The following is a 12,284-nucleotide window of genomic DNA, read 5'->3' as shown; positions in this document are numbered from 1 at the left end:
ATACATTTTTTTCAGTAAATGTATTGGAAAAATTTTTGGAGATATGTAACAATTTGAAAAAACTCTCAGATGAACCACATAGCCTAGAAAAAGTTAAGAAAAAGATATACCATGAATATCTGCATAAAGTATATGCAGACACTAATCTATTTTATCATTTACTACCATAAAATATGCACAAATTATAAAAAGTTAAAACTTATCAAAACTTACGCACACACTTACAGACCATACATGGTACCATTCCATGGCGAGAAATGTAAACAAATATAAAGATGCGGCAGTAAACTGTATAAAATTACCTGTAGCGAGTACTGTGCTAGTGTAATAATCTCACAGCTACCTCCTGGTGCTGCTGCGGTGACCTCAAGTGTTGCGAGTATCTGCTTGAAACACTGTGTCACGTGAATCACCCCCGCGGGCAGTTTGTCTCTCCAGTAAACTGCATATTACAGTAAAAGGTGATTTCTCTCGGTTCTTAGGTATTTTTCATGATGCCACAAACCCTGAATAACCACGGGACGCAAACAGGGTGCTACAAGCGATGCTGGAAGTGCTCCCAAGAAGCAAAGCCATGACGTTCCAAGAACAAGTAGAATTGCTCAATATGTGCTGTAGATTTAGGTCTGCAGCTATAGCCATTTCAACATAAATAAATCCAGGCCGGGCGGTGACTCACGGCTGTAATCCTAGTACTCTGGGAGGCCGAGGCAGGAGGATCGCTCGAGGTCAGGAGTTCGAGACCAGCCTGAGCAAGAGCGAGACCCCATCTCTACTAAAAATAGAAAGAAATTCATTCGACAACTAAAAATACATAGAAAAAATTAGCCGGGCATGGTGGCACATGCCTATAGTCCCAGCTACATGGGAGGCTGAGGCAGTAGGATTGCTTGAGCCCAGGAGTTTGAGGTTGCTGTGAGCTAGGCTGACGCCACGGCACTCACTCTAGCCCAGGCAAAAGAGTGAGACTCTGTCTCAATAAATACAAAAAACAAAAAGATAAATAAATCCAGTCTGAGGACCATTGTAAAAAAAAAAACAAAAAAGGAAATTCATGAAGCCACTGCTGCAGCTACCCCAGCAGGCATGAAAACCTTGCACTTTTTGCAAAATACCTTTATACTTTGTGTTGAAAATGCAGCTTTTACGTGGGTGCACGATTGCCATAAGAAAGGCTCTAATATGACTCAAGAAAAAGTGAAGTCACTATATGACAACTTAAAGCAAAAGGAAGACAAAGGATCTAAAGGCAGAGAATTTAATGCCAGCAAAGGATGGTTTGACAATTTTACAAAGAAGTTTGCTTTTAAAAATGCCAAGATAACAGGAGACGCAGCCCCTGCTGACCAGGAGGCAGCAGACAGGTTCCCAGATGCCATGAAGAAAGTCACTGAGGAGAAAGGACACCTCCTAACGGGTTTCTAATGCAGATGAAAGTAAAAAGAGGCCACAAAGGGCATTTATTAGTAAGGGAGAGAAGTGAGCCAGGATTTAAGGCAGGAAGGGATAGGCTACCTGCTGCCGTTTTGTGCCAACGCAGTTGGGTTTGCAATCACCACGCCCTTATCTGCAAAGCTGCTAATCCCCAAGCCTTGGAGGGAAAGATAAACAGCAGCTGCCAGTCCGCTGGCTGCACAACAGCTGAGAAGGTGGGACAAGAACCCCTTCTCTGGATCGGTTCCACTGATGCTTTGTCCCTGGAGTCAGGAAGAACCTGGCCAGTCAGGGACTGCCTTTTACAGTTCTTTTGATATTGGAAATGCCCCTGGCCACTCAGAACGCCATGAGCTCAGCACCAAAGGCTTGTTGGTCTATTTGCCCCCAAACACAGTGTCTCTAATTCAGCCTCCAGGTCATGGGGTCATAGGACATTTAAGGACCTACGTCACACACGGTGTTCTGTGGACAGGACTGTCAACGCCATGGAGGAGAACCCTGGCTGAGAGAACACCATGGAAGTCTGGAAGGATTCCACCACTGAAGCTGCCTCTCTTGTTTCAGAAAAAGTCACAAAAGCCATCGAGCCTGCAGAGATAAATTCCTGCTGGAGAAAACTGTGACCAGATGCTGTGCGTGCCTTCACGGGATTTACAACAGAGCCAGTCAAGGAAGTCACGAAAGGGACCGTGGACACGGCAAAGAAGGTGGGGGTGAAGGGTTTCAAGACATGGAGAAATTCAAGAGCTCACAGACACCATGCCAGGAGAATGAATAGAAGACAACTTGATGATCTCCGCCAAACGCTTCCAAACCAGCGCCAGGCGATGAGGAGGAAGATGCATTAGCCATTTTGGCGGAAGGTTCCGATTATTCCAGATGCTTTTAACGTCTACGGACCCTTCAACAGCACATGCACTGAAACTAAAGCCCTCGGTGGAAGGAGGATTGGTACTGTACAGAAACACCTTTAGGAAAATGAAAAAACAAAAAAGTCAGACAGAAATTACGATGCATTTTATAAAGTCACACCGAACGAGCCTGCCTATCCTGCTGCCTCCCCACCCCGCACCGCGCTTCTGCATCTGCCACCCCTGAGACAGAGGACCCAGCCCCCCTTCCTCAGCCTACTCAACATGAAAACTGGGATAAAGACCTTTACGGTCCACTTCCGTTTACGGAATATTTTCTCTTCCTTATGATTATCTTAACATTCTCTTTTCTCTGGCTTATGGTAAAAATATAGTATTACTGTATAATAATACATACAACATACAAATATGTGTGAATTGACTGTTCATGTTACCAGCGAGGCTTGCGATCAACAGTCGGCTATGAGCAGTTAAGTTTTGGAAGGTCAAAAGTTACACATGGATTTTGTCTGCGCGGCGAGGTCCCTGCCCCTAACCCCACGCTGTCCAAGGGTCAGCCGCACATTTAATGGAGGCGCTGCTTTTCTAACCGCTCTCCATGGAGGACAACCCAGAGTTAAGTGGCAAAATAAGACGCCTGTTTTAGCCCAGCATGGACGCATCATCCTCGTGGACGGTGGGAAATTGTTTTTGGCCTGACAGAGAGACGCTTAGTGGAGAGACTGGAGATGGAGTCCACGCGTGCCCCGCCAAGGGACTGAAACAGGCCAGAGCCCTGGACGCGCTCCTGGGAGTGAGCCTGCCTGTCACCACGATCCTGGACACAGCTGGCAAGGGCGAGCAGAGACGGGGCAGGCCCCGAAGGAAGCGAGATGGCTTCCTGTGGTTTGGGGAGCGAGGCTGGTCTCCGCCCGTCTCCGTGAGGCCACTGCTCCCAGCACCTCCAGCCTCCTCGAGCCCTGCCCCAGCCTCGCCACGTGCCACCCCACCGGCCACACGGCAAGTCCCTCCAGGCTTCTATTCTGTCGCGTCCTCACACCTGCCTGGACCTTGCCTTGCCCCCTTCACTGGGCTTGCTCCTATTCACCCCCCAGGTCTCCGTCTGAATGACACTTCCTTGGGAGTCTGCCTTAACTGGATGTCCAGCTCGGTCCCCACCGTGAAGCCTGGCACACCCAGCACCCACAGGCCCAACGCTCAGCAGACGCCACCGCACAGGGTGAGACGCCCCCCCACCCCCCGGAGTCAGACCATCCAGCTTCATGTCCTGGCTCTGCCGCTTACTGAGTGTCAAGAATGTGGGCAAATTACTGACTTCTTCATGCCTGGGTTGCCCCATCTATAAAACGGAGGTGACAGGTAAGATCTACCTTCCAAGGGTGTCGTGAGGCTGGGATGGGTGAGACACATGCGCAGCCCGTGGCAAGGCTGCTAAGTATCTGCCACTGTAACGAGTGCTCACCACGACTAGGTGCTCGCGCGGTGCTGGCGGCACAACGCTGTGAAAAATCCCTCTCTCGGCCGACAGGGCAGGGCTGGGCCAAACGTGCTCGTGCGAGCGCTCTCTCTCTCTCTCACACTCACACACACACACACACACACACACACACACACGTACACACACGCACACACACACACACGAAGGTGAAACTCATGGTGACTCCAGATCTGTGCCAGGGATGCTGTAACAGGGTTACCGCCTGGCCCTAGCACAGCCACCCACAGAGCTCTGGTGGCTCCAGGCACAGTGTGGCCCGACGTCCAGCAAGGCTGAGACCTCTCTTCTTCGCGTCCGGTGCCAGAGACTCTGGGCACACAAAAAGGGACAGTCCTCACCCAGCTGAGCACCCTGTGGGTCATTTCCTGATATTAACGTTTCAACCGACAGCACTCTCCCGCCTCACAGGTACGCGCGAACGGGCTGCTCGGGCATTTGCATCGCGAGTTGCACTCACGCCACAGGTAACTGGCGGAGCGGCAGCCTTTTCCCTCCGTGTCCCACATCGCTGGCAGTCAGGGCGGAGGTTGAGGGTGGCTGACCCACCGTGAAGTCAACCCCCTGACCTCTCCCGGCCACCCCTTATCCCCAGGCCAGACCCTGCATGCCTTCTCCGGCCTCCTGCAGCCTCCGCTGTCCCAGGCATCCCTCCCCAAACTCCTGATCCTCTGCCTCTGCACCCCTGGAACCATGAGACAGGGCTCCTCCGCGGGGAAGATGCTGCCCAAGGAGAGAGGGGGTGGTGCACAGGCCCCCAGGGAAGTTCGTGGTCTGGGCTACAGATGCTGCCGTGCCAGGAAAGCACAGACAGTGCAGACTCCAGGTCGACAACTTGGATTTTCCTCCTTCAGCCTCACCAGGCATCCAATGGGTGCAACTGCCAGCTTAAAAAGGAAAAAGAGGCTGGGCACATGGATTATGCCTGTAATCCTAGCACTCTGGGAGGCTGAGGCGGGAGCTTGAGGTCAGGAGTTCAAGACCAGCCTGAGCAAGAGCGAGACCTGCCTCTACCAAAAATAGAAAAATTAGCCAGGCACGGCAGCAAGCGACTGTAGTCTCAGCTTGTTGGGAGGCCGAGGCAGGAGGATCCCCTGAGCCCAGGAGTTTGAGGCTGCAGTGAGCTAGGCTGACACCACCGCACTCTACCCTGGGTGACAGAGTGAGACTGTGTTTCAAAAAAAAAAAAACCCAAAAAACAAAAACACACGCACACACACACAAGAACACCTTAGTTTTCCCTCAGTTCTACCCAATGTGACGCCCTAAGCATAGCGGGGGGAAAAGAGCCAGAGCCGTGGTGCTGACCGAGCAGGCCGCAGTCGCCGGCGAACAGCTCGCGGGCTGAGAAGGGGAACCTGCACCGGACCATCTGTGACTTCTCCAACAGGTAAAACGCCAGCGTGGGGTCCACACTTTCAGTCTGTTCCACACCAGTGTCAAAGCATAATTTTCAAAAAGCTAAAAGCACGATTCTCATACAAATGCAGAATGAACACGTGTCAAAGATGCTCTTCAACTGGCAGCGGAAGGGACTGCCGGATGGTGAGGCCGGTAACAGTGCCGGAGAATGGAGCACGCGGCCTGCCGGGGCCACCGCTGGCTGACGTCCCACAGGGTGAGAAAGCCACAACCTTTGGGGTTGCCTCTTCCACTGGACAGGAGCTGTCTGCATCTCACGCAGAGAGTCTGCGAGTTCCCCTGTGGCCTCAGAGCCTGGGCCCCTCACCCTGCGGCGACAGCACGGCCGACACACGGCCGTCCTCCCAGGCAACCAGCCCGCGGGTGGGCGTGTAGGACGATGCTCCAACATGGCACCGAAGGGCAGGAAACCCACCTTGTTGCCATTTCCAAGTCTCAACTATTATTTCCTTAAGAGCAGGATGCGGAGGAAAACTAGCCGGAGGGGGGACTGACTGGCCAGGGGCTAGACAGGAGCTGCACCCCGGACAGAATGTGACCAGGCCACTCCACATCTTGGGTGAGTGTCCACTTCCCTGCGCTCTCTCATGATCCTAGGAGACAAGATGTGGCCTTTGGTAAGTTTTGCCAAAAACTATCCATACAACCAAAACATGGAAAAGCAGTCTTCCCTTCTGTTGACTGGGGAAGCCCTCACAAACCTGATGTCAAAAGACAAGTGTTACTACGTCTCTCTTCTCCCCCACCCAATCCCAGCCCTTGGCAAGCCCTGCAGTTGCTGGGGGCGCCCTGCATCTCTCATGGCAGTCCAACTGGTCCTCCGCTGGTTTCCAGCCCTCGGGTCTCCAGAAAGTAGCCAGAGAATTTTTACATAGAAACCAGGTCTCCTGCTTAAACTGTGCTGCGGCTTCTTGCCGTGCAGGAAGAAGCAAACACTGCTCACAGAGGCCCTCGAGCCCACAGCCAGCTCGTGCCATCAGGAACCTCCCAGTCACCACCTTGAGCCACGAGGGCCCTTTCAAAGTCCTTTCTTTTAACCAGATGTGGTGGCTCACGCCTGTAGTCCTAGCTACTCAGGAAACTGAGGCTGGAGGATCATTTGAGCCTAGGAGTTCAAGGCCGGCCTGGGCAACATAGTGAGACCCCATCTCTAAAAAAAAAAGCCTTTGGAGACAGCGGTCCTGCTGTCTCGGGGCCCTGCCCATGCTGTTCCTGCACGGGACCTTCACTCAGCCGTACCCCATCCTCCCAGTCTGAGACACTGCCCTCAGGCCACCGTCCACTGCCCTGTGCCAATCCAGTTTCTGTCCCATCAGGCGGCTTATTTTTTTAGGACTTATAATCTATCCTTAAGTTGCTCATTTTGTTTGGTTTATTGCCTGCCCCTCCCTCTCAAGTGTTTTGTTTGCTGCTGCTCTTGGGCCTGCCACAGAGCTTGGGGCAGGGAATGACTCAGTACGTATTTCAACAGGTACCTGAATTAACGCAAAGCAGACTTCGAGTTCTGGCCAGAACACAGCAGCAGGAAGAGGAGGAAAGTCCGGCTCCGCCAGTGCGCACAGGCAGAGGTGCCGACTGTTCTGGCTTCTTAAGATTCCTGTGAATCAACAAGTCACCTGCAAAGCTACACTCCCAACAAAATACAGCCCACTCAAACACAGGGCCTGGTGAAGTGGCACCTCGCGAGGCCTTTGTCTGCCTTTGAAAGAACGCCAGCCTGTGCGCGTTGGGAAGGCTGGCAGATGACGGAGAATTTCAGTTACACAGGCCGCCCTCCGTAGCTGAACAGGCGCCAGCAGTCCCTGCGAGGACCCTGGCAGATGGACGGTATTCACGGGGACACAAAAGATATGACAGTCTATTTTATCAAATGAAATGCAAAACATTTAAAGGGTTTAGCTTCGGGGTGTTTGCCTCATTCAACTGGTACCCTCCCCTTCTCCTGCCTTTCCCACCTGTCGGGTCTGAGCTTACAAAGGAAAGAAACCTCTAAACTGAATGCAAACTGCCTGCTTTTACCGCCATGTGGGGCCCGCCCGCCACGCACGGGCGAGGCAGCGCCAGCTGGGAGCATGCGGAGTCCCAGAAAAGCGCTACCAGGGGCTCGAAAGGGAAGCAGAGAGCAAACCACGTGCCTGTTTCTCACTTCCGCTCAGGAGTGTGGCTATTTTAGTACCACAGGCTTAAAAATACTTGTGAAATAATTAAGCTTCTATATAGAGTAGACTAAAATTTATTTCAAATTTACTTGTCAAATAACTCTATTACTGAACCTACAAGACTAAATCCTTTGCCATTACTTGTCATGTTCTAATGAAGAAGTCTATAAAAGTCCAATTTATGGCCAAGCATCAATTAGTTCTAGAAAATGATTACAGTGAAGTTTAATTAACCTCCAAGGTTTACACGAATGCGACTACAGTGCTGTGTTTGAGGTATACAGTCCATCATGGCCTCTTCACCCTCGTGAAGTCAGGGCAACGTCGGGGTCTCTGATCCCACATTCCAGCCACTGGAGGACACTCCTGCCAGGTGCAGGCCCCTTCCTGGCCGAGCGAATGTCTTCTCAGAGGAGCTCCAAGTTCAAGCCACACGTTTGGGATCACAGGCCTAGGTAGAAATTAAACCCACAGAGCAACCAGTAAACCTAACACAAAGTGTCCAAGAGTTACCTAGGGCTGGTCTGAGAAAACCCAGGCCGCTGTTTCAGCCTCATCTTGGTACTGGGGGTGGATCTGGGGCCCTGTGCCTCTTCATTCCCGCATTTAGCCCAGTTTTGTTGAATCGGAACTGCGGACGGTCCTCAGCGTTCAAGGGTGCTTAGGGGTAAACAGCATTCCCAATGATGTCATCTCTTGTTAGTTAAATGAAGCGTCACGATGACGAGAGACAAGAAGTGAACAGCTTAGAGAATGACTGAGTCCCCCAGCTCATCTTCTGTCAGGTAACCCCGGCAGTGTTTACACCCTGGGTCACTCCGCTGTAGCACTGCACCGTGGTGACGGTTCGCTGGACCTGCTCTGTAAGGCCTTTCTCAGCAAACCTTGCTAGTCCTCACTTTAATGACATATGAGCAGCCTGGGTCACAGCAAAGCCTCAGATGCACTAGGGCAGCTACTCAAGGAGGCCACGCCCTGGAGGCCCCAGGCCGGGGGACACATCCTCCTTTCTGTAAAATAACCACGTGGCCGTGACAGTGGGGGCTGTATAGGGAGAGGAGGCCACCACTGCCTGACTCTTTCTTCCCTCCGCCCTCTCCGCCCTCCTCCTGGGTCCAGCAAGTGTCTGGTGGCCCCTGGACCCTCAGCTCTGCCACACAGCCATTGCCACCACGCCTCCTCCTCCCTCCAGCCCTTCTCATTTCTTCTTCCAGCGAACAGCTGATGGGCCTGTGGGGAATACCAAGTCCCACCTCAGGGAAGAGAAGCCTGCAGCCTGGCCAAGCAGACAAGAAACCAGACCAGTGGGGCAGAGAGGAGCTCTGCAGGAAGGCAAGGCAGCCTGTGGGCACCTCCTGGCAGCAATGACAGAGACACAGGATGTGCCCATCTCCCAGCCCCCGACTGGTCCTCTGCAAAGACAGGGAAGATGCTGTCTGGCGTCTAGAGTCACCCAAGCCTGGATTCAGACCCGAGTCTGTCACTCAGCTGCGTGACCGCAAGAGATAATCTCACTCCACCTCACGTATCATCCCCAGCAACATCAGAGCGTTAACAAAAGACGCCTCCTTGCAGAACCATTCTAGAAGTACTCCACGTGTTGTGGGTGAGGGCTCAAGTCTCATCAGGAATTCCAGGCCAAGAGCAGACAATCTGCCCTGTTTCCCCAGTGAGAGGGAAGGAACAGACACCAAGGCCACAGAGAGCCCACGGGAACACAAGGTCTACCATTAGGGCACACTGCTTTTGTCCTCTCGAGGCTCTGCGATTTCAGAGATTTCAGCGGTGAACAGATCAAAGTGTGGGCCTCAGGCCACAGGTATGTCAAATTCCATCACATCGGTCAAACGATTTTCAGGAACACAGCAGAGTTTTGTTTCACAAAGTGCTCAGAAGTGACAGGCCTAAGCCAATCCATAGAAACACTAGGATGACATCTGCCTACACCAAATAGGAGACCTTTTGTTTGATAAGCCACCTTCTTATAAAGAAAAACATTTATTTTCCAAAATCTGAAACAGCCAGCAGAGAGCTAAAGAAAGTTCAATTCAAATCTGTTAGGAAAATGAAGGTGCCCTTAAGCTGTGAGTAGAGAGCCCCGAGGAGCCAGGGAGGACGCCCACCCAGTGCAGGCCACCTGCTGCCCTTACTGCCCCTTCCAGGTGGGAGGCTACGGGAGGAGGGGCAGAGATGCTGTGGGAGCTTGGGCTCAGCCCACTAGCGGCATCTTAGGCTGGGGGCAGAGCTGCACCATGACCCCCTCTTTCTAGAAGTTATGCTGCTGCAGAGACTGGGAGGGGGATGGATGCGGGGAGCTGGCTGGACACTCTATTTTGAGGCAAGAACAGGAAGAGGCCCTTGTGGGCCCAATCCAAGGTCTGCATGACCCAAAGGAATGGGCAGGATGACCCAATTCACAGGTGACTGGTCAGGACCAAAGTGGTGACAATGGGAATGACTGTGGGAGGAGCAGACAACTGCACTGCTGCGGAGAGGGCATCCTGTGCCCTGTGGGTCAGCCCGGTGCCAAGCAGAGGGTGAGAGCCCTTCCCCACATTCCAGGAGGAATCTGCTGAAATTAGGCACAAAGAGTCCTGCAGACAAGCACGTAGGCGGCAAAGGGTCTGAGTTAACAGGCTCCTTTACTGAGGAATTCTGCAATTTTAAGGTTCTCATCTGTGTCCTGCACCCATGAGGTGGAGTTCCTGTGCCCCACTCCCCATCTCCCTTGGCCAAGGGCTCTTTCTTGCAGTGTCTTGCAGGGTTGGTGTCCCTTAGAGCAGGGATCCTCCAACTTTGGGGCTTGTGCTGCCAGGATACTGGGCCCTACCCCCCGAGTTTCTGACCCAGCAGGCCTGGGCTGGGGTGACATGAGACAAGCGTCTCTAACAGGTCCCGAGGTGACCCCCACTTTGAGAACGCCAGCCTCACAAAGAGCTGTGGGGACCCTGAGCAAGACAGTCCTCAGCACTGAGGGCTCTGCGCCCCTTCCCACCATGCCGCTGCCTCAGCCAGCCTCCCTGGCACAGTCCGGCTCTCGGGACCCTCTGCCTCGGCTGCAGCCCGTCCGGTCGGGCCACAGCTGGCTCTCACTTTCAGCCACATCCCCTTTCAGCCTCAGGCCCTGGCTGTTCTTCCTGCCTCGACTGGGAGGAAGGCCAGCCCTTTTAAAGTAACCTTTCTCAGTTAATCACGCCATTAGGTACGGACTGCACTGTTTCACTCTCAAAAATAACCTTCCTTCCAAGTTCCGGGGGCAATTTCCAAGGCTCCCTCCGTGCTGGTTCAAAGACGGAATAGTTTCCAATATTTGAATCTGGTTTACAATTTTTATACTTCAGATACTAAACTGAAAACAATCAAAACCAAATGCACAAATAAGGCCAAGTCTTGCCTGGACCACCTGCATTTTAATGTGCATATCTACGTTTCTGCCACCAAATAACAACTGAAAAGTTCTCTGTATCACTGAATTGCTTTGTTTCTCTGAAAGCAAAGTCTACGAAAAACCCAAAAACCCACTAGAGAGTTTTCTGTCCATCTCTTCCACTCTCTGACCTCAGTTCTGGCCAGTGTGGAACACTAGGGACTTAAGAAAACATTAGACCAAGGAAAACAAACCCAGCAGAATCGAAAGCCCAATACTCTAATATAATCGTTTACAATTAGATAAAAAAAGCCCCATTTAGACTCGAAGAAAAGTTTCTTTGTAAATCTGTCTAGATATAAGAAAAATACAACAAAGTTGGATAAAAGACATAAAAACAAAGGTGCAGGAAGAAAGAGTAGCAATTTGTTACCACTCTTGCCCACTGAAACATGTAATTAGAGGTTAGCACAACCCTAGCAACAGAGACCTGCCAAACCTCACTCTTGCGGGAGAGCAGCTCCTACTTCAGGGATTTAAAGACCATTTTAAAGGACCCACCGTGTGGGATGCTGCCAATGCCCGTGCCCACTGCAGCTCTACCCTTTGGAGCAGAGTAACTCAGCGACTGATTAACAGTGCGCAGCACCAGGAACGTGCTAAACAGCAGTAAAGTCTGGGAACGTTACCAGTAGTTTAGTGAACCACCGTTTTCTCACAGGCTGTGTGTCTGTCAACAAGGAAGCCACCAATGAAATGCTTTGTAAGACTTTTTCTGCTTGTACAGAGAAGTCTCTGCAGTGTTTGGGTTTCTAAGCGGTGGGCTCACTCTCAGCATTCATCCTGCGGTCAGCTTTCCAACCCAGAAGAGGAGGATGAAGATTTAAAGGGGAAAGGGTGGCTACGGGTGCGGGACAGGAACGGGGACCCCAGACACTGAAACGAAGTCCCTGGGAATGGGGTGTGAATGTGCGAATGCGTGTCCGGAAGCAGCTAAGGTAGGAGCCCGGCAGGTTAATGAAGCACTCGGGGGCTCAAAACGCGCTGTTTTGAGCGCTGGGAGGCAGCGGGGGAGCTTCGCTGTACCCAACTGTGGAGTGGGCTGCGGAGAGGGACTCTTTCGTTCTGACTTGAGACAGTCCACCTTGCCACATCGAACGCGAATCACCTGGGGACACACGGGGAGCCTCTGGCTCAGCCCCTCCCCAGGAAAAGCCGGCGTTGGCCCGAGCGGCTCCTCGGGGGGCAGAGGCGGGACGGAGAGGGAAGGGACACGCGGCCGGGAGGGGCAGCGGGACCCGCGCCTCACCTCGCACGTCCGCGGCCAGGGCCCGCCAGGTGGGTGCGTAGCCGATGCAGTGGCCGCACCACGACGAGTAGAACTGCACGAGCCACGCGGCCGAGCTGTTGGCCGTGGCCCCGCGCACGCTGCCGCTGTCCAGCACCCACACGGCGTCCTCGCCCGCGCGGTACAGCCGCGCCGCGCCGCCGCCGCCCGGCCCCGCCGCCGCCGCCGCCAGCAGCACGAGCAG

The 12,284-nt window shown here is 52.9% G+C and overlaps 1 protein-coding gene across 1 annotated transcript in view; it reads right to left on the bottom strand.

Annotated features, from left to right (window-relative positions):
- QSOX2 (quiescin Q6 sulfhydryl oxidase 2) overlaps window positions 1-12,284 on the bottom strand; it is a gene marked incomplete at its 5' end in the record, with an annotated part of 40,741 nt that extends 28,457 nt beyond the window's left edge. The window contains one exon of the mRNA XM_012654722.1: window positions 12,062-12,284. Within this exon, the coding sequence (XP_012510176.1) occupies window positions 12,062-12,284 (223 nt within the window). The remainder of the gene's footprint in view (window positions 1-12,061) is intronic.

Source organism: Propithecus coquereli, unplaced genomic scaffold (genome assembly GCF_000956105.1).
Source record: "Propithecus coquereli isolate 6110/MARCELLA unplaced genomic scaffold, Pcoq_1.0 Scaffold449, whole genome shotgun sequence".
Classification (NCBI taxonomy): Eukaryota; Metazoa; Chordata; class Mammalia; order Primates; family Indriidae; genus Propithecus; species Propithecus coquereli.
Note: the sequence above shows the minus strand (reverse complement) of the source record. Positions and strands in the feature narration are given on the sequence as shown.